The 20,298-nt window shown below is 41.4% G+C and overlaps 1 protein-coding gene across 1 annotated transcript in view; it reads right to left on the bottom strand.

Annotated features, from left to right (window-relative positions):
- Nucleotides 1-12,553: 12,553 nt before the first annotated feature.
- The window catches only part of LOC133557703 (voltage-dependent calcium channel gamma-6 subunit-like), a 27,183-nt gene continuing 19,438 nt past the window's right edge, over nucleotides 12,554-20,298 (bottom strand). The window contains exons 6-7 of the mRNA XM_061908407.1: nucleotides 17,037-17,174; nucleotides 12,554-14,660 (exon numbers count right to left, since the gene is read on the bottom strand). Of these exons, the coding sequence (XP_061764391.1) occupies nucleotides 14,440-14,660; nucleotides 17,037-17,174 (359 nt within the window). The 3' untranslated portion in view covers nucleotides 12,554-14,439. The remainder of the gene's footprint in view (nucleotides 14,661-17,036; nucleotides 17,175-20,298) is intronic.

Below are 20,298 nucleotides of genomic sequence, written 5' to 3'. Positions count from 1 at the left end.
AGCGCCAGGACCTGATGTGGGGTCCTAATGGCAAGTTGATTCCGATCACCTCCCTATGGCCCGAGGACATCGATCCACCACAGTACCGGACGCGTAAGCGAAGACGGAAGCCGTCCAAAAGGGCTCCACTTCGCTACCGGGACGCACCGCTCCCTCAGACTCCTCCGGACAGCAAGACGCCACAAGCAGCAAAGTTTTTCTCGCCGCCAATTTTTGGTAATCCAGTCACTCCTTTTGTCAAACAATTTTCTGATTGGGCTGCTAACAAAATGAACTCCGGCTACGACTTCACTCCATCCACTCTTCATGACGTCACTCCGCCCACTTCTGATGACGTCACTGAATCGGCGCGCGGCGATGACATCATTCCGCCGGCGTCATCTAAGGAAGTCACGGACCATAATGTTCTTGTTGTGCCTTCTGTCTCCAGGTGTAAGTCACCTACAAAAGACTATAATTCAAAGATAAAACACTACCAGGACATTTTTTTGAAATTTAGATTTCCTCAGTCTTCTTTTGATTGCCAAGCTCCGCCCCCCATGGCTCTAGTCCCGCCCACGGCACGGACGTTTTCTTCTTGTGATCCCACACAATCTCAGGTGGGAGAGGGAGATGCACTTGCTGAACATTTTTTAGGGGAGGAAAATGAACTGGCTAAACATTTTTTAGGGGAGGATTCTACCCACCTCCTAACCTCCCTCCACCCACCCCGAAAGACGGTTCCAGACCGCAAGAAGTGCGCCTGGTATCCGCCCCTTGGGGGGGGGGGGGCTGGGGCGTGGAGGCCGCAACCTCCTCCTAGGCCGCCTCCACCAGCACCACGACAAATACAAGTACCAGCACCACGACAAATACAAGTACCAGCACCACGACAAATACAAGTACCAGCACCACGACAAATACCAGTACCAGCTCTACGACAAGTACCAGTACCAGCTCCACGCCGCCAAGCACCGCCATGCCAAGAACCAAGCCAAGCCTCGTCTTCTGCTGCGTCCACGCCTGACACGTCTTCTGCTGCGTCCACGCCTGACATGTCTTCTGCTGCGTGCACGCCTGACACGTCTTCTGCTGCGTCCACGCCTGACACGTCTTCTGCTGCGTCCACGCCTGACACGTTTTCTGCTGCCTCCACGCCTGACACGTCTTCTGCTGCGTCCACGCCTGACTCGTCTTCTGCTGCGTCCACGCCTGACTCCTCGTCTTCTGCTGCGTTCACGCCTGACTCCTCGTCTTCTGCTGCGTTCACGCCTGACTCCTCGTCTTCTGCTGCGTTCACGCCTGACTCCTCGTCTTCTGCTGCGTTCAGGCCTGACTCCTCATCTTCTGCTGCGTTCACGCCTGACTCCTCGTCTTCTGCTGCGTCCACGCCTGACTCCTCGTCTTCTGCTGCGTCCACGCCTGACTCCTCGTCTTCTGCTGCGTCCACGCCTGTTACGACGGCGCCGACGTGCCAACTTCCACGTCGACCATGGATGTGGCCGCCCCCTGGTCGTCCGCCACGCCAAGTGCATCCACCTCCCTGTCGGCCACGGATGTGGCCGCTCCCTGGTCGCCCGCCTCGCCTTGCCGCCGCCACTTGACTTTGCCTCGGTGGATTCGGGGACACTTGGCCTGGCGACCCACCGCCAATTCCTCCCTCCGCCCTCCAGTGACTCTTGACCCTGCTTGTTTTTGTTTTTGGACATCTGGTATCTGTCCTTGAGGAGGGGGTACTGTCATGATCCGTAGTCTGGATCATGTTTAGTTTAGTTATTTTCTGTTAGTTTGGACTCCCTTTGTTGTTTGTGTACCTTTTTGTGAGTCAGTTTGGTCACCATGGTAACATATTAATTTCACCTGCTGAGGGTTCCAGACGCACACCTATTTTTGTTAATTACTTCCTTATTTAAGCCTGCCTTGTCCCGTCAGTCGGTCTTGGTCCCTTGTTTGCGGTATGCAACTGTTTAGTTGGTAATTACTAGATTTCTTGTTACCTGATCCTGTGCTAGTGTTAGCATTAGCTTCTGTGCTTTCGCCACGCGTTTCTTTTCGTCTGTTTTTGTACCAGTGTTTTGTTATTAAATCATTCTTACCTTTTAGTTGTTGTCCGGAGTGTCTATGTTTGCGTTGGAGGAACGATCCCGCATTAAAATGCGACCCGCACGTGACACGAAGACATTGTACAATAAACAATTGTTGAATACATACAATTTTTGGGGGTTTTATAAAGTATAGTCTGACATTTTTTCACTTGTTGTGGGTCAAAATGGATGTTTATGCTGAGCTCTGCAGTGTGATCGTACTTTTAGACCATTTTGGAGTTACAGATCTTGACGGTGCAACAGTTATTGGAGGTCTAAAGATAAAGGACTACTGACATGATCAAATCCAAAAGGGAGGAGGTTGCTACTCACTGCCGAACTGGTTGGAGACGGAGAGACTGATAAACTACAAAAAAACATCAAATATAAACTTTTGCACAAAGTGAATAGACGGTTTAGAGGAAGCTAAAGGATGGCTGAATCTTCAGCTGGAAGAGGATGGGAAAAAACATGGAGAAGAGTGAGGAATAAACATACTAAAATCCCTCTGTCAATGGCAGTTGAGCATGAGTGGCAGTAGGCAGCGTGGTGGAAATGGAATTTTGGAAGAATGACTGGGCAAAGGACCATGAAACATAGGTCTACGATCTGGGGAATGTTGCATGCGACCAGTCTTCCTCTCAGGGAATAAAACATACTGGTCAATCCCAAGTTCTTTTGGATGACACATATGTTGAGTAAGAAGAACCACAGAGACAGAATAGTACTTGGCCAAGTTTTACTGAAGATTTAGGAGACCAGCCCTCACAATATAACAATAGTAGCACCAAGAAGGGGTCTAAACTCAAACAAAAAGAGTCAGCTTATTTAGTGCGAAAACAGCCCCTCTGGGCCAGAAAAAAAAACTGCTTTTGTTCTAAACAGATAAGGCTTTCTCCACAAAAAGGGAGTACATTATACTACCAGTAGACATTCAAGGCCTTCAAGGTGAAACACAGAGTTTACTAATGAACATAAGGAAAAAACACAAAGTGTATACATGGGAACATATTAGCTGCTTTAAACATGACTCTGGATGAAGAAAGAACATTTAAACATACATGCATAAACCAGTTTATGTTAACTACTACGCTGGCAAGCAAGATAGGTGAGATGGAGCATGCACAAATCTTATACGATGGGTATTTTTTAGTACATTGCACTTATGGAAAACAAGTTAAAAGGGCACTCAGTTTAAAAGAGATTGGGAAGAATACAGTTGGGAAGAATACAGTTGAGAGCACAATAAGAAGCCCAAAATGGTGGTGGTGGTGGTGGCAAAGGAGTTATCGCGAGGGTTCCAATGAGAGTTGGAATGGATGTGATAAAGAAAAACATGAGAGGAGGAAGGATAATAAGCGTGCAAGGAATGAAGACATCAAGAGAGACGGTAAAGAAGGATACTGAGACAGTGTTAATTCAGTTTGATGGGGAAAATGTACGTTTAGAATGTGTTTTGGGGATTTGTGAGCTATCCAGTCAGAGTTTATGTACCAAAGTCATTAAGATGCTACAACTCTCAAAAGTTTGGACAGATTGCTACATGCAGTAGAGCAAAGAAGATGTGCAAGATGTGAAAGCAACCTTGAAGGTTGTGCCAGAGGACTGTCAAGAGAACTTTTGAATGGCCAGGTCAACTGTGATTTTACTTAGCGAAAAACTTTGTCCATTTGTCGAAGGGGAGACAATGAGAACGCGGGCTCCCGTGGATGTAATAAAAAAAACATAGTGTGTGCTTTGTATTACCTGGCCGACAAAGGTGGACTACAGAAAACAGCGAATGCATTTGGACTTGAAAAGCAGACTGTATCTGTATTGTATTATAGTCATCAAGCGGTTGCGGCCGTCGAGTACGACAGCCAATTTCAGCCTCCAAGCACTGGCAAGATTGCAGGAATGGACAATGTGGTGAAGGTAAAAGAGTGAAGAGTGTCCTGACCAGATATCTGGTCAGAGATCAATTGTTGTAAAATGTTCTTTATCACATTGTTTACTTTCATGTTCATTAAAGATTTGATTAATTTATGATGGCTCAGGTGTGATTCAGTACAATAGTCTAACAGCTGCTGATGGTGAGGCAAGCAAGGTTTACGGTTCAAAGAAATGTGGCAATAGGCTACTTTTAAGTACTTCACATACCAGATTGCTGGGTATGGATACACTTCCAGGTCAGAAGTGACTAAATAAATAAATGATAAATGGGTTGTACTTGTATAGCGCTTTTCTACCTTCAAGGTACTCAAAGCGCTTTGACATTACTTCCACATTTACCCATTCACACACACATTCACACACTGATGGAGGGAGCTGCCATGCAAGGTGCCAACCAGCACCCATCAGGAGCAAGGGTGAAGTGTCTTGCTCAGGACACAACAGACGTGACGAGGTTGGTACTAGGTGGGATTTGAACCAGGGACCCTCGGGTTGCGCACGGCCACTCTCCCACTCTCCCACGACTATGATGTATTATATGGGCGTCTGCCATTTTCCGCACGTGCGTACTAAGTCACATTGCGCAGGCGGACGGCGGGTGCTGCCTGGTTGGAAGTGTACTGGGATATTGTCTTGGTTAAAAATTATTCTGAGTTTCTCAGTTAGACCTGATATATATGGAATTACCTTTCTTCCTCCTCATCCACTCTGTTTTTGTTATTCCTCTAACTGGATGCACTTTTCAGTAAAAAAGTTAAAATGTATATTATAAGAACATTTTAGCATATCTTTATGTTTGATTACAGTAAGCGTGTTTATTCTAAACATACCTGCCACTTAATTTTACACACACCATGGCATTTTACAAAGCGTTTTTGGGGGCCATATACCGCAATAACATTGTACCCTGGCTGTCACGGCATGATGTTCGAAAACCGGTTCTCCCATTGTTTGATAAGAAAAAAAAAACGATTACATGGATTTTAATCCCTTTTTGAGAAACGGTTCCTGATATCAAAGCCACTATAGTAAAAAAAAGATTTGGTTCTTTATTCGAATCCCTGGGAACAAATCCCATGTCACAGGAAATGTCCTGTGGCAATTCACAGGAAATGACGTAGCTCAGTCATTCGGTGGCAGATACAGAAGCAGCAACAACAATGGACCGGAAAAAACGCTCCAAGGCATGGGTTCACTTCACTAAGAAATACGACAAGGAAACGACTATCTGCAGTTATTGCCAGGCTTCGTTTTCCTGTAAGGGGAGCAGTAAAACAAAAATGTTGAAACATGTTCAGGCCGTACATAACCTGAAGGTTAGAGAAATGTGTCGTGTCTTCAACATGTGGAGAAGCAGCGACAGCGATAACTCAGCACGCCCCTCTTCCTCTGCGTCAACCTGCCGTCTCAGTGATAGTGCCGGTGAATTACTAACGTTAACTGTTGCCGGTTAATTTCCATATCTCCTCACTTGTAACCCTTAGGCTAAAATAATGTTATCTCTTATGTCATCCAGGACTGAAGTAATTTTAGCTAGACTAAGGTTACCTAAGCATAGTAAGTGGCTAACGGTAATGTGAACGTTAGCCTTTTTTTAATGTGTCTGATAACGTTAACAGTATCTTGTAGCCTACACCGCTCCAGAGTTTGCAGGTCCGTCTAATAAATTAGTGCTTGCTAGATGTGAATTGAGATAATGTTAACGTTATCCTATTTCAGATGATGACATTCATGACAGCCAAAGTGACCAGGGCAGTGTTCGCTCTGTATCACAGAGCGTTAACCCATTTACCATAGCGAGGTATAACGCAGAGCGCAGCAAGGTGAGTGAGGAGGAGAGTAACAGCATTACTCGCAAGCTAACGAGAATGATGGTGAAAAATCCCTTCCCCTTCAACTTGGTGAACACAGACAAATACAAGTAGGTTAATAGTTGTATTTTGCTGACATGTAATGGAGCAAAAAGTGAACAACACCATTACTCTGAGATTAGTTTCAAATGTAAAGTGCTGTATAATACAAATGAATGCAGGATTTTCCCTGCATTCATTTATCTTAGGTGGCCCGCTTAAAAGGGCACTAACAGTCAATATTTATTTAATATAATTATTTTTTGGGGGGTAACAACAGTCAATATTTATTTATTTATTTTATTTGTATTTTTTTTCTTAAAAAACAAGGTAAGATTTTGTTAAACAATGTATTGTCTTTCATGGACACACACCTGTTGTTGTTGAGTTTGGACTAGTGACTGTACAATACATCAAGGCCGCGGAACAGAGACACACTGCGGGCTTACACACTGTGGGCTTACACACACACACACACACACACACATCCACAAAAATATACGCCACACATACAGTACACATACAGATTCGTTAATGGCATCAAAATCGATAATTTCTTACAAAACATCATCCCTAGTCACGGCGTGGGCTCGAACCCATTTTCTCCGGCAGCTGTGTCTGCCAGCACCTCAGTTAGCTGCGTGCCGAGACACGATCCTACTCGCGCTGGCCGCATCACGCCCACATGCCGGCAAGGCTGTGGCCGATCAGCAATCAGCACACCTGGAACTAATGAGGGTGAGCTGTATATAGACCAGTGGACCCTCGTCTGTACCTAGTAAGCACCCCTTCTCTGGCTTCTATCCTACTTACTCGCTCTCCCCCTGTGTTTCCGTGTCTGATATCCATGTTGTCCTCCCTCAGTGCTATCCCGAGTTCTCCTGTGATCCCCTAGTGTTCTCCTCTGGATTCTGGACTGCCTCCTTTCATCCTAAACCTCTGCTTTGATACGGACCTCTGACGCCTCGCCATTCTACCTGACTATCTTTGCCTGCTCACAGACTGTCTTCCTGCTTTGTTCTTTCTCCTCACTCAACATTTGGTAAAACACTACAGCTAATCATAGACTTAGCCTCACACACACTCTTTTGAATTAGTCACACGCCATCCCTATTTTATATATAGTATGATTGTTGATTATCATACATAATGTAATATATATAATAAAATACATAGAGCTTTACCGCCCCCTTGTGTCTGTGCCGTCAACTCCCTCCAACCATAACAGTGGCCTTAATACTGTGATAATATTATACCCATCCATCCATCCATTTCCTACCACTTATTCCCTTTGGGATCGCGGGGTCCCTGGTGTCTATCTCAGCTACAATTGGGCGGAAGGCAGGGTGCACCATGGACAAGTCACCACCTCATCGCAAAGCCAACACAGATAGACAGACAACACTCACACTCACATTCACACACTAGGGCCAATTTAGTGTTGCCAATCAACCTATGCCCAGGTGCATGTCTTTAGAGGTGGGAGGAAGCCGGAGTACCCAGAGGGAACCCAAGCAGTCACAGGGTGAACATGCAAACTCCACACAGAAAGATCCCGAGGCCGGGATTGAACCCAGGACTACTCAGGACCTTTGTATTGTGAGGCAGATGCACTAACCCCTCTCCCACCGTGAAGCCCTAATATCTTATCATGAAATGTTAATATTTAGGCCACATATTATCGCGAAAGAACTGTGTATGACAAGAATATTTACAAGCAGCGCTGGTACATTATATGCAGAAGCAAACATGCTTTGTGGAAAGTCTAGCATGTGCTCAGTATCTGTCAGGATCACACTTTTTGGAGCATATTGCAGTTGTATACTGCCTACCTGTGGTGTCGGTATAAAATAACCCAGTATTAAAAAGCTTCTAGCGTACTGTATGTCAGACATTAAAGAGTGTGGAGAGATTGATGATTCCATAAATTTTTACCGCTTGTCCCTTACGGGGTGGCAAGGGGGCCCTGGAGCCTATCCCAGCTGTACATGGGCGGAAGGCGGCGTACACCCTGGACAAGTAGCCACCTCATCACTGGGCCAACACAAATAGACAGACAACATTCACACTCACATTCAAACACTAGGGCCAATTTTTTAGTGTTGCCAATTAACCTATCCCCAGGTGCATGTCTTTGGAAGTGGGAGGAAGCTGGAGTACCTGGAGGGAACCCACGCAGTCACGGGGAGAACAAGCAAACTCCACACAGAAAGATACCTAACCCAGGACCTTCATATTGTGAGGCACGCATACTAACCCCTGATTCATCGTGCTAAATTTGGTAATGTTACTCTAAATTTACTGTTTGTATTGCTTTTATTGCTTTTTATTTGGTGGTTGTTGTATAGTTTTTTTTTTAATGTGATATGGATCCCCTGGGTGTAACATAAATAAAACATTATCTATAATAATAATAATAATAATAATAATAATAATAATACTGTCAGGCTTGCCACTGACAGTTTGTTTGTGTTTAAGTTTTTCCTCTGTGTTTAATATTTCCTGTTTTTAGTTCCTGTCAGCGCTCTTATTTTGTCTGTTTCCTGTTTTTTTCCCCCTGTGCGCTGTTTTCCCTCAGCTGCGGCTGATAGGCACCTGGCCACACCTGGTGTCAATCAGCCCGCTCGTATTTGAACCTGTTTTGTCCTCCAGTCGAGTGATGGATTATTGATTTGTTGAGGTCACTTCTTGTCACTCTTGTCATGTATTATCGCTCCTGTCGTGTCGTACCTTGGCGTGTCTTTGCAGCGTAGAGGTAAGCAATATTTGTTTGATGTTTGTAGCTTTTTGTTCCCTGCTTCCAGTTTGTTCTTTCATTTTATAAGTACGACTTCTGTTTTCCTGCTCGCTACCCGCTACCTTCCACGCTAGGCATTTTTGTTTTTGCTAGCTTATAATAAGCTCTGTTTATTTTCCAGTTCCCATGCTAGCTCTCTTTGTTTGTTATCAGCCTCGTGCGCGCTTTTTTTTGTACCCTTTTGGTATGTTCTTATTTTAGTATATTTATTAAATCATGTTTTCCTGTTCAATGCCTGCCTCCGTCTCTGCATCTTGGGGTTCGTCACAAACAAACTTTGACAAATACATGATAAAGGCTAACTGAGCTGTTGTGGAAGTCAGATATAGAAGCTAACTAAATACAGCTGGCTGACGAACGGCTGACAAACAATTATAAAAAAGAAACAACATCACAAATCTCGACAGTGTCGTCAAAAGTCTTGAAAATATAATCCAGGCTAACAAAAAAGATCCATGTGAGAAAATAACTGCACAAAGGAACAAATCATAGAGCAGATGAGGTGTGGAATGTGTCATGCTGCGTTGCCCGGGTCATGGCTTGATTTATGTTTTGTAGCTTTTTTCCTATGTTTTAGTTTCCTTGCTGTTACCTCTTTCCTTTCGTTTACTTTTGGTTTCCATGGACACTAATTCTCCACACCTGCCCTTGTTTAGTAATTAGTATTCCCAACAGCTGTTTTGATTAATCACTCTCCTTTATAGTTTTCAGTCACACAGCACAAGTTGTTGGGTCGATGCTCACTCTTCGCAACATTTACGTTTTGTCTTGTTTTCTCCACTCTTACCGGTAATTACTTTTCCCTTGTTATAGACCGGGGGTCTGTAACCAGAGGCTCTGGAGCATATGCGGCTCTTTAGCGCCGCCCTAGTGGCTCTCTGGAGCTTTTTCAAAAATATATGAAAAATGGAAAAAGATAAGGGGAAAAAAACAGATTTTTTGTTTAAATATGGTTTCTGTAGGAGGACAAACATTACACAAACCTCCCTAATTGTTATAAAGCTCACTGTTTATATTAAACATGCTTCACTGATTCGAGTCTTTGGCGAGCGCTGTTTTGTCCTACTAATTTTGCCGGTCCTTGAACTCACCGTAGTTTGTTTACATGTATATACTTTCTCCGACATTCTAAGACGTGTTTTATGCCACTTATTTTTCTGTCTTATTTTGTCCACCAAACTTTTAACGTTGTGCATGAATGCCCAAAGGTAAGTTTTGTTGATGTTATTGACTTATGTGGAGTGCTAATCAGACATATTTGGTCACTGCATGACTGCAAGCTAATCGATGCTAACATGCTATTTAGGCTAGCTGTATATACAGCACATATTGCATCATTATGCCTCATTTGTAGCTATATTTGAGCTCATTTAGTTTCCTTTAAGTCCTCTTCATTCAATTTATATCTCATGAGACACTATCTGTATGTTATATGGCTTTTAATTTTTTGCGGCTCGAGACAGATTTGTTTTTGTATTTTTAGTCCAATATGGCTTTTTCAACATGTTGGGTTGCCGACCCCTGTTATAGACCATCTCGCTGTTCACCCTTGGTGACTATTTGGTTTTTGGCTACACGCTTGTTTAGCATCCGTGTTTTTGTATTTATTGTCCTGCCTCATCGAATTAAAGACAGACTCCTACCTGCACACTGCTCTTGCTTGACCTTCTGCATTCGAGAGAACACAGTGGCGGGCCTTGCGTTTCTCACCTAGGCTTTCTTTGATGCCCTCCCTACTTAGTCCGACTTCACCTCTCAAAATACCGTAATTTATGTCGCCACATGGACACGGCTGGAGATGATATACAGAAACACACTTGCACGCTACTCTGCATTGAATCCCCTCAACAGTGTACAAAAGGGTCTATTTTTCGGCGCATTTGACATTCAATGAACCGGATTCAGCAATTGAAAAAATAAAGAAATAAAATATTTGAACTCACAATTTTTAGCATCCGGTGGTACCGTCGTAGTTGGTTGATTTGTGTCAAAGTAAGGGGCAAACCATTTTTCTGCCGGTATTGTGACAAAATGTGATTGCCTGCCAAAATTAGATTTCCTTTACGGGCGTGTAAACCTGCATTGCTTGGCTTCGTCTGTCCGCAGCGGATTACTAGGTGTAAGACGAACACTTTATCTTTGTGGTTATTGCACCGCTGAGTTTTTTGGGGGATTTCTATGGCTTGTATGGTTCCGGTGCCACTTCCTGTTGGCTTCCTTGTGATTGGATACTGACTTGGGACTCCTAAGTCAGTATCCAATCACAAGGTTAGGCCAGCTTGCAGGCCTTACTGACAACAACTCGTGATCTGATTGGCTATCACAATTGTCTATCACCTGTATATGTCCATTCACTTACAGTGCACAGACGCCTGCATTGCTGATTCTGAAGGCCCCGGACAGATTGTGTACAGCATGGCAACATAAGCTAGCTGAATTCTGATTGGACAGAAACTCAAATAAAAACAACCGCATTGGAAAGAACATAATATGACATGAAGAGAATATGAATACCTTTAGATATTTAGGGAAAGTAAATTAAACATTACATTTATCTTTAATTATGATCATGATTTCTGGCTATGTTAGGCCAGCAGAGAAGGCCTTGCTGGCAAAATTGCACTTATTTATCCAATACTGAGGCAGTAAAGAATAGAAAATGACGGAGATAGATATCTACATATATCCATATTTAGAAGTTATTTATTTTGTTCCATAGTCATATTTGAAATAGCTAGTGTTCCATCTTCTACTTTATCTTTTACCTATCTCCTGACCGATGGTACACTGTAGACGACCTTGTGCTCGGATTGCAGGAACAGCGATACTTCTTCTTCCTATCTCTGTCTGGCTCCAGCTGAGGAAGAGAATAGATAAGTGTATTCGCTCTGTAGGGGAGGGCGAGTGGCGTAGGGTAAAAGGCCAGACTTCCGTAGTATTGCCAGATCAACTTGGGTGATGCGGTTTGAATGTGTTGTTCATAGATTGGTCTCCCAAAGCTTTGGAATAAAATGTCAAAATAACTACTCTGTCTGGGATTCATTTACAACCAGCTTATGTGCCATCAAAAGAACTTGGGGGTGACCAGCAGCTTAAAATTCCCTCTGAGGAACATTTGGTCAAAACACAACAGTAACCAAAAAAATGAATATCGCTTCAAAATAACAGTTGGCCAACTTTTTCCAATGTAGAAGGGTGAATGTGGATGTCAACAACTTGCATTTTACTTTTATTGTAACACACTTGAAATGCTAAGTACGCGTAAGTCGCTCCCATTATGCACTTGGCTGGGATGAAGTCACCATCGGAGCCAACGCTTTAATTTCCTTCCTTGTCTGCTCTCGCTGATAACATGCACAGCTTCCTGAGCCGCGTGCACACTTTACTCAGGTGTGGGTGAGGCTGCCAGTCAAGATGATTTTTTTTTTTACTTGCTTTGGCGCTTAAATCCGCCGTAACGCTCAGGCGAGGGTGCATCTTGTCACTCCGAGGGGGGAGGTGGGAGGGAGGGGTCGTCAGATGTGGGACACGAAGACAACCAGGACATGTTAAATGGAAATGATGGCGCTGACTCAACGTGAAGACATTTGATGACAAGCCTCTGACTTGATGAGCTCTTAGTTAACTCATATTGACGGTGTACCAATGTGAGTGTGCGTGTGTGTTCGTTTGTGTACGTGTGTAATGTTGTGTGGTTGTGTTCCTGTTGACCACTCTCTATATTTAGAGAGGGGGTCGCAGCCAAAGTACGTAGGAGAGGCTCAATTAAGCCTTCCAGCAGGTCAACATGGAGACTGAGATCTACTGTGAGCTACACATCACTTGTCAATGTCACTGACAACATTGTCTTATTTTTTTATATTTTGTATTATTCATTAGCTACATGAGGGGCTCTTATTAATGAGACATAATAAAATACCACACTTTATTAAGTCCCTCATACAAAATCTTCTCTACAAAGTCCGCACTAACAAGTGTCTTGTTTTTGAGGAGGGTATATGTAATTAGCAACTCATGTGCAGTATATAATAACACGAATAATAAAAACCCAAAACACAAAGAGGACAATTATTAGAAATTATCAACAGGCAGCACACACAGTATAGCGAACACTTCCTGCAAGAGCACATGTTTAAAGGATTAATGACTGGTTAGTTTTTTAGCAACACGTTACCAAAAAAAATCTTTATAGCTGCAAACAAAGGGATGTACAAAGTTCAGCCAAGGGGTCATTTCTTCCTGTGGCTTATTTTCCCATCCATTCATTTTCTACCGCTTGTGTATTGTCCAAATATAAAATTAAACTAAACCAAATTTAAAAAAAAAAAAGATTTAAAATGAAGACTGGAAAAAAGAGCAGTTATTTTATTACAATACATTGTAAATATTGGTAGAATAAAGAGATAATATTAAGAGATTAAAACAAATACTTAAACAGAAAAAAAATCTTAATTTTGCAATAATAAAGTAGAAATATATTGGTGGAAAAATAAATTTAAAAGCATAACGTTGAAATATTAAAAGAAAAATACGTTTTTATTTTTAAATGCTTCCGGCATGATATTAAGAGAAAAAAGTCATAATTTTATGAGACTAAAGTGGAAATATTAGGACAATAAAGATTTTTCATACAATTTTTTATTTGTGGCATAAGAATCAACAAAAAGAAGCGACTTAATGTCAGTTTATAGTTTCAAACATTGGTGTTGATTGTAATTTTTTGTACTCACCTTGCAAATGCATCATTGCAACTTATGCAAATTATTATTATTGTATTATTATAAATCCTTATTACATATATATATATATATATATATCCATCCATCCATCCATTTTCTACCGCTTATTCCCTTTCGGGGTCGCGGGGGGCGCTGGCGCCTATCTCAGCTACAATCGGGCGGAAGGCGGGGTACACCCTGGACAAGTCGCCACCTCATCGCAGGGCCAACACAGATAGATATATATATATATATATATATATATATATATATATATATATATATATATATATACACACACCACTAGATTGCTGTACTGTGACAAACACTGTTAAATGATAATATCAAGGGGAAAAAAGTTGTAATCTTATGAGCTTTTTTAAATAAAAATAAAAAACGATTTTACGATAATATAGTTATATCATAAGGGAACTAAATGTAATTAATTTGTTTGTTGTTTGCTTTTCTTTTCAGGTCAGAATAATATGAGGAACAAACAAACAAAAAAAGTTGCCATTTTGGCAGAAAAAAGGAATAAAGATGAAAAATGAAGTCAAAATATTAAAGAAATAAGATACATTTTCAAATTGAATTTCAGAAACAATTAAGTTTGAATATTTGTAAGATGCAAACAAAAAAGGGATAAAAACCAGCAAAAATTTTAAATATAGGGAGAAAAGAGCCATCACTTATAATACAATGCTGTTTTTCCTTTAGATATATGTCACTTATCAGCTTGCAGTGTGGTTGGTTTCGTAAAAATGTCAAATATCAAAATGGCCACCGCATGCTTTATTTAATATTTCAGTATGCGACCCTCGGTGGGAAACAATGGACATTGCTGTCGAAGCAAGCCAAACAGTATTAGCTTGCAGGCCGGAGACAACTGTAGTTGAGAGAGAATGAATCATTTAAATGAGGCAGGATTGTCTGTGGATCCCATCTGAGCTTTAAGACTCCATATTGGATGTTTACATTGTAGTAAAGTAAACACCTTTAGCCAACGTCTTTTCGAAAGTGCCTCCATAGCCCCTCCCCCCAGCCCACCTGACACAAAGTGCAATATGGCTTCCGGGCCACTAGCTGCTGCTGTCGCTGTGAGGGAGGCACCTCTGCCAGGGGCTGTAAGGCAGCGCCAGGATCAAGAAGAGCACCCCGCCCACGATGAGGATGGCCCCCGCGCAACCCAGGCAGGACACGGACCACGAGAACTGGTGATGGAGGGGGACAGAGTGGTCGCTAGCCAGGAGCGCCCACACCGCTTGTTGGAAGACCAACAGGGACAGGAGGACCAGGATGCCTGAGGACGAGAAGAAAGGATGTCTGTCCTGAGTACTTCCTGTGAGCTGGACTCTTTGGACTCAATCGAAAATACTGAAACTCCACCACATAGTGAATTTGCAAACAGCTAAAATCATGCACAAAGCAAACCCAAGAATATACAACAAAAGACGAGAAATTTAATGTTCTAGAAAAATGTAATTTAAAACATTTGTGCGCACGTACGACACTGAAGACCTTCAGTATATTAGTATGTGGAATTAAAGTATGGAATGGATTAAGCAAATAAACAAACAATGTACTAAGGTTGTACGGTATACTGGTATTAGTATAGTACTGTGATACAAATGAATCATATTCGGTACTATAACGCCTCTGAAAAGTACAGGTCAACCCCACCCTCCACGTCCCCGCGCCCCTGTCGTGGTCACGTCGTGTCATTGCTGGTTTACGAGCAGACGAGCTTGTTCGGCAGCGCACAGTCACGGAATATTTACAAACATACAATGTGTGTAGACAGAAAAGGGAGACCGGACGCATTTTGGCTTAAAACTAGGTGTAAACAAACGCCAGTAGTGGATCTACACCTAACATACACTGTAATGTTATCAAGTACAGGAATGTATCTGGTCGATACTACCATGATTACGTAGATAGTTTTTGGAATGACAACATCTTCTTTCGTTTTCTTTAATTTATGTTATGTTTCTAAACCCACATGAGGACTTTGAATATGACCAATGTTATGACGCACGCGCAGTATGCGTCTCCATCCTCTGCGGAACCACCCGGAGGATCCGCTGACAGCGCGCTCAGACACAACCCTGCTCGCGCTGGGAGGAGCACGCCCACGCAGCTACAAGCCAGCAGACGATCAGACAATCTGCACACCTGTAACTGATGATGACGAGCTAAATAAAGGACCAGTGAACCCAAGGATCGGCGCGGAAACTTAGTTTTTCATGGTGTACTGTAAGCGACAAGCTGTTTGTTGTATCCTTGTTTCCTCTCCGCGGCTTGATTTGTCCCTTGTCTTCCCGTGTTTCAGCAGTGTTTTCCTTCCGTTGCCCTGGATCTCGACTGCCTCCCTCGTTCCTCGACTCCTCGCTCGCCCCTCGATTCTGACGCCTCTCTCTCGCCCCGGATGGCCTGCCTGCCACATGGACTGCCCCGTTCCTCGTATCTTGTTCAACACTTGGGTAACACACACTTCAGTTAATTTCTACACATAGTCTTATACCATACACACTCTTAAGTTTTGTCACACTTCATTTCCTTTGTTTAGTAGTTAGTATTGTTTATTATTTTATATATATATATATATATATATATATATATATATATATATATATATATATATATATATATATATATATATACAATAAATTATTGAACAAAAACTCTCTAGTGTCTGTTTGCCGTCACCTCCACTTAGTCAAAACATAACAGACCAATGTATGATGATCCTGTTACGACTTGGTATCAGATTGATACCCAAATTTGTGGTATCATCCAAAACTAATGTAAAGTATCAAACAACAGAAGAATAAGTGAGTATTACATTCTAACAGAAGTTTAGATAGAACATGTTAAAAGAGAAAGTAAACAGATATTAACAGTAAATGAACAAGTAGATTAATAGTTAATTTTCTACCACTTGCCCCTAATAATATTAACAAAATAATAGAAGGGGAAATGACACAATATGTTACTGCATATGCCAGCAGCAAAATTAAGAGACTTTGTTTACTTACTTACTAATAAAAGACAAGTTATCATTTATGTTCACTATTTTATTTAAGGACAAACTTGCAATAAGAAACATATGTTTAATGTACCGTACAATTTTTTATTAAAACAATGCCAATAATGTAATTTTTTTGTGGTCCCCTTTATTTAGAAAAGTATCGTATAGTATCGAAATTATTTTGGTACCAGTGCCAAAATATTGGTATCGGGACAACACTACAATGTACTATCATAATCGACTTCAAAGAACTCGTCAAACTACAAAGTTTTTTTAAAGTACAACGAAGAAGAACCATGATAAACATTCTGAATTTATTTCATCCATCCATTCATTTTCTAGATAATCTTATTTATTTCACCATATGAAATTAAACTTACTTCGCTAATTATTATTTTTTTTTTTTTACGATTTTTAATGTTATTACTTATGGAGTATATTGTGAATAATTTGAGAACAGGAAGTGTACAAAAGTTTTAACAACTAATATATAAAAGAAAAGGGGTAGGATTAAATAAGCTCTGCTTTTTTCTCCTCCTTTTCGAACATGTTGAAGAGAGAAACTGGAAATTATGATGTATCATGTTGTATGCATGCATGTTCCAAATAAACACAGACTCAACTCATCTCAACTCCTTGGGACTGTACCTGACAGGATGAAGCAGACGGAGGCAGGCTTGAGGAAGAAGACGATATCCTTGCTTAGCGCCATGCTGATGCAGATGGCGCCCATCACCATCAGCACCAAGCTGAAGAGGGACAACATGGCCGCCGCCACGTTCAAATCTGCATGGGGGGCGGAAAAAAAGTCATTTGGAAAAGGCACAAGAATTGAAGAGGGTTGAAAAAGGTTTACTGTGTCGTTTAACCAAAAAAAAAAAAAAGAGCGCCCTCAGGTGGCCTGACTTAGGACATCTTAAAACAAATGGCTGGATATCTGTGTTCTTTCTAACCCAAGGGTGCCAAACCTTTCTGCCACAAAGGGCCAAAGTAAAAATGGGCCGATGGGCAGCTAGCCAAACACAGCGAGTTTAAGTAGGTGTCCCGAATGAAGGTACACACTCTGTCAATTCCCTTATATACTGTTTCATTCTAGACTTCTAGAGTATTTTATTATCACATCACAAACGTATAGACCAGGGGTGTTAAACTCAAATACAGAGTGGGCCAAAATTTTAAACTGAACAAAGCCGCGGGCCAAGGTTGAACAAATTTACCTTTTAATAGGGACCCAAACAATTTTTGCATTTAATATTGAACAAGCGAGACTTATATACCTTTATAGTGACATGCAAAATCGAGTTTCAAATAATACTAATAATTTAAAAATAGCAATGGCATATCAAATCAAATTTAAATAGAAATTGAATGCCTCTTTTCTATTTGCAGCCTTCTCAGGTAAATATCAAAATAAACTTTTCCCACAGGCTGATAATACATTTTTATATTGTAGCGTCCAGGAAGAGGTAGTGCTGCAAGGGATTCTGTGTATTTGTTCTGTTGTGTTTATGTTGTGTTACAGTGCGGATGTTCTCCCGAAATGTGCTTGTCATTCTCGTTTAGTGTTGGTTCACAGTGTGGCGCATATTTGTAACAGTCTTAAAGTTGTTTATACGTCCACCCTCAGTGTGACCTGTATGTCTGTTGACCAAGCTTGTATTGCATTAGCGTGTGTGTGTGTAAAAGCCACATATATCATGTGACTAGGCCGGCATGCTGTTTCTACGTAGGAAAAGCGGACGTGACGAAAGGTTTTAGAGGATGCTTGAGGCAGTCTCCCAATGTTGTTGTCCAGGTGGGAATCGGGAGAAATTTGTGAGAGTGGTTGCCCCCTGTGATTTTCGTGAGGGGCACTGAAATTTGGGAGTCTCTTTGGAAAATCGGAGGGGGGAGGGGGGCTGTTAGCAAGTATGAGTATTAGCGGTGAATGCTGTGTTACAGCGACACCGCCGCTGTATAATACCAGCGGGCCAGCTCTAATGTTAATTTGATATTGCCTCAAGGGCCAAATGAAAATACACGGCGGGCCATATTTGGCCCGCAGGCCAGAGTTTGACACCCATGGTATGGACTATAAAGTTCACAAACATAAAGAGGGATCCTAGTGGGCCAGGACAATCTTTTCTTTTCTCTAAACTAAAACAGGGGAAATGCATAGCGTGTTCTGGGCTTCAGTACGGTGTTGATCTCATGAAGACATGTTTTTATTTCACAATTCCTTAAGAGAAAAAAACGCCTGGATGGGCGTGTCCATAGCAGTATGTGTGCGGTATATAGTGACATGACATATAATTACGTCATGTGTGCCTTCCTTGGGTGAAGCCAGGTTTACAGCTTTGTTGTGACATGTTGTTATTATGTGGTTTGTTACTTATGTTTGTTATGTTGCAGCTATTTAAAATACTTTTGTCAATTTGTTCTGGCCCAAAATAAATTGGTCGTTTGAAACATATCTTTGTCTTGGTGTGTTGTATGTAGACCCCATTGCTCAATAGAGTTCAGTGATGCAAATGCACATCAAGTTGATCAACAGATTGTATTATTCTCCAGTGCTTTACCAGTACTGAAATGAAGGCTAAAAGGGCATTAATGGGAACCTTAATTTTTTTTTTTTTTTTTAAAGAAGTAACTAAATAGTTACTTTTCACAGTAACATACCTTTTTGGTGTAAGTAATTGAGTTAGTAACTGAGTTACTTTTGAAATAAAGTAACTAGTAACTGTAAGTAGTTACTAGTTTTCAGTAACTAACCCAACACTGGTCCCAATACAACTTTTTCACTTCCGATACGATCCAGATATTGGAGTCTTGAGTATTGACCAATAATGACATTATTCCGATACGATAAAAATAAGAAACATGCATACTTTAAATTAGTTTGTAGCGTGGAAGTGATTGATTTATTTAAACGTTTATTAGTAGATTGCACAGTACAGTACATATTCCGTACAATTGACCACTAAATGGTAACACCCGAATAGGTTTTTCAACTTGTTTAAGTTGGGGTCCACTTAAATCAATCCATGATAATGGAATGTGGAATACACTTATGCTGTGATCAAATTGTGGAAAAAAAGAATGTTTGGTAACACCTAGTGTCCACAATAATCAAAGATCATGATGCAGTAAGTTAAATGTTGCGGACACGTCTGTTACTGGATACTTAATATGTTTCTACTTTGACTTTGCATGTGTAAGTAGCATTTTTCATAATTATTTGATACGTGGTTGTATTGCCAAATGTTCTTTTAGATTGCAATATTGTTCAATTATGGACACTATATGTTTAGCTTGTGTGCTTAGCTGTTGTGTAGCTGCTAGCTCCTAGTAGTCTATCCCCGACCTTGTTTACCTTTTGTAAATGACTAAAATACAATAACATACCGACCATGTGTGCTTATTGGATGAAATTTAGCTGTCATATGGCTCCCCACCTTAGCAAAAATAGACTCACAGCATAACTGCTTGTATCAGAGCTTATGTCGGACACTTTACAGGCAAGCCGATATAATTTGATACTTGTTTTTTTTCAAGAATGAGATTGGTGAACCCCTAATTTTAAGTGTGAAACACAAGTAACCTAATATTAAAGTTCCCACAAACGGTGGGCCAACAAAACAACTTAGCGGGCCAAATTTGGCCCATGGGCCCCACTTTGGACACCCTTGTTCTAACTCATAAGAAGACGTGGTGATGCAACAACGCTTTTAACAAATAAACAAGTTGGGTGCTAATTCAACCTATAATCAGGCATGGTGACACTTTAAATATGTTCAAATGTGTCCTAAATAGCTTTTTTTTTATATACTGTAAACCTTCTATGAATTAGGCTTACCAAATTCTGAAATCCCAAAAAGAGGACACATGTATGCGATCCAAGGCGGCAAGCATGCCAAGGACTAGGTGAAAA

The sequence above is a fragment of the Nerophis ophidion genome, linkage group LG08, assembly GCF_033978795.1.
Source record: "Nerophis ophidion isolate RoL-2023_Sa linkage group LG08, RoL_Noph_v1.0, whole genome shotgun sequence".
NCBI classification, from domain to species: Eukaryota; Metazoa; Chordata; class Actinopteri; order Syngnathiformes; family Syngnathidae; genus Nerophis; species Nerophis ophidion.
This window is presented reverse-complemented; position numbering and strand designations above follow the sequence as displayed.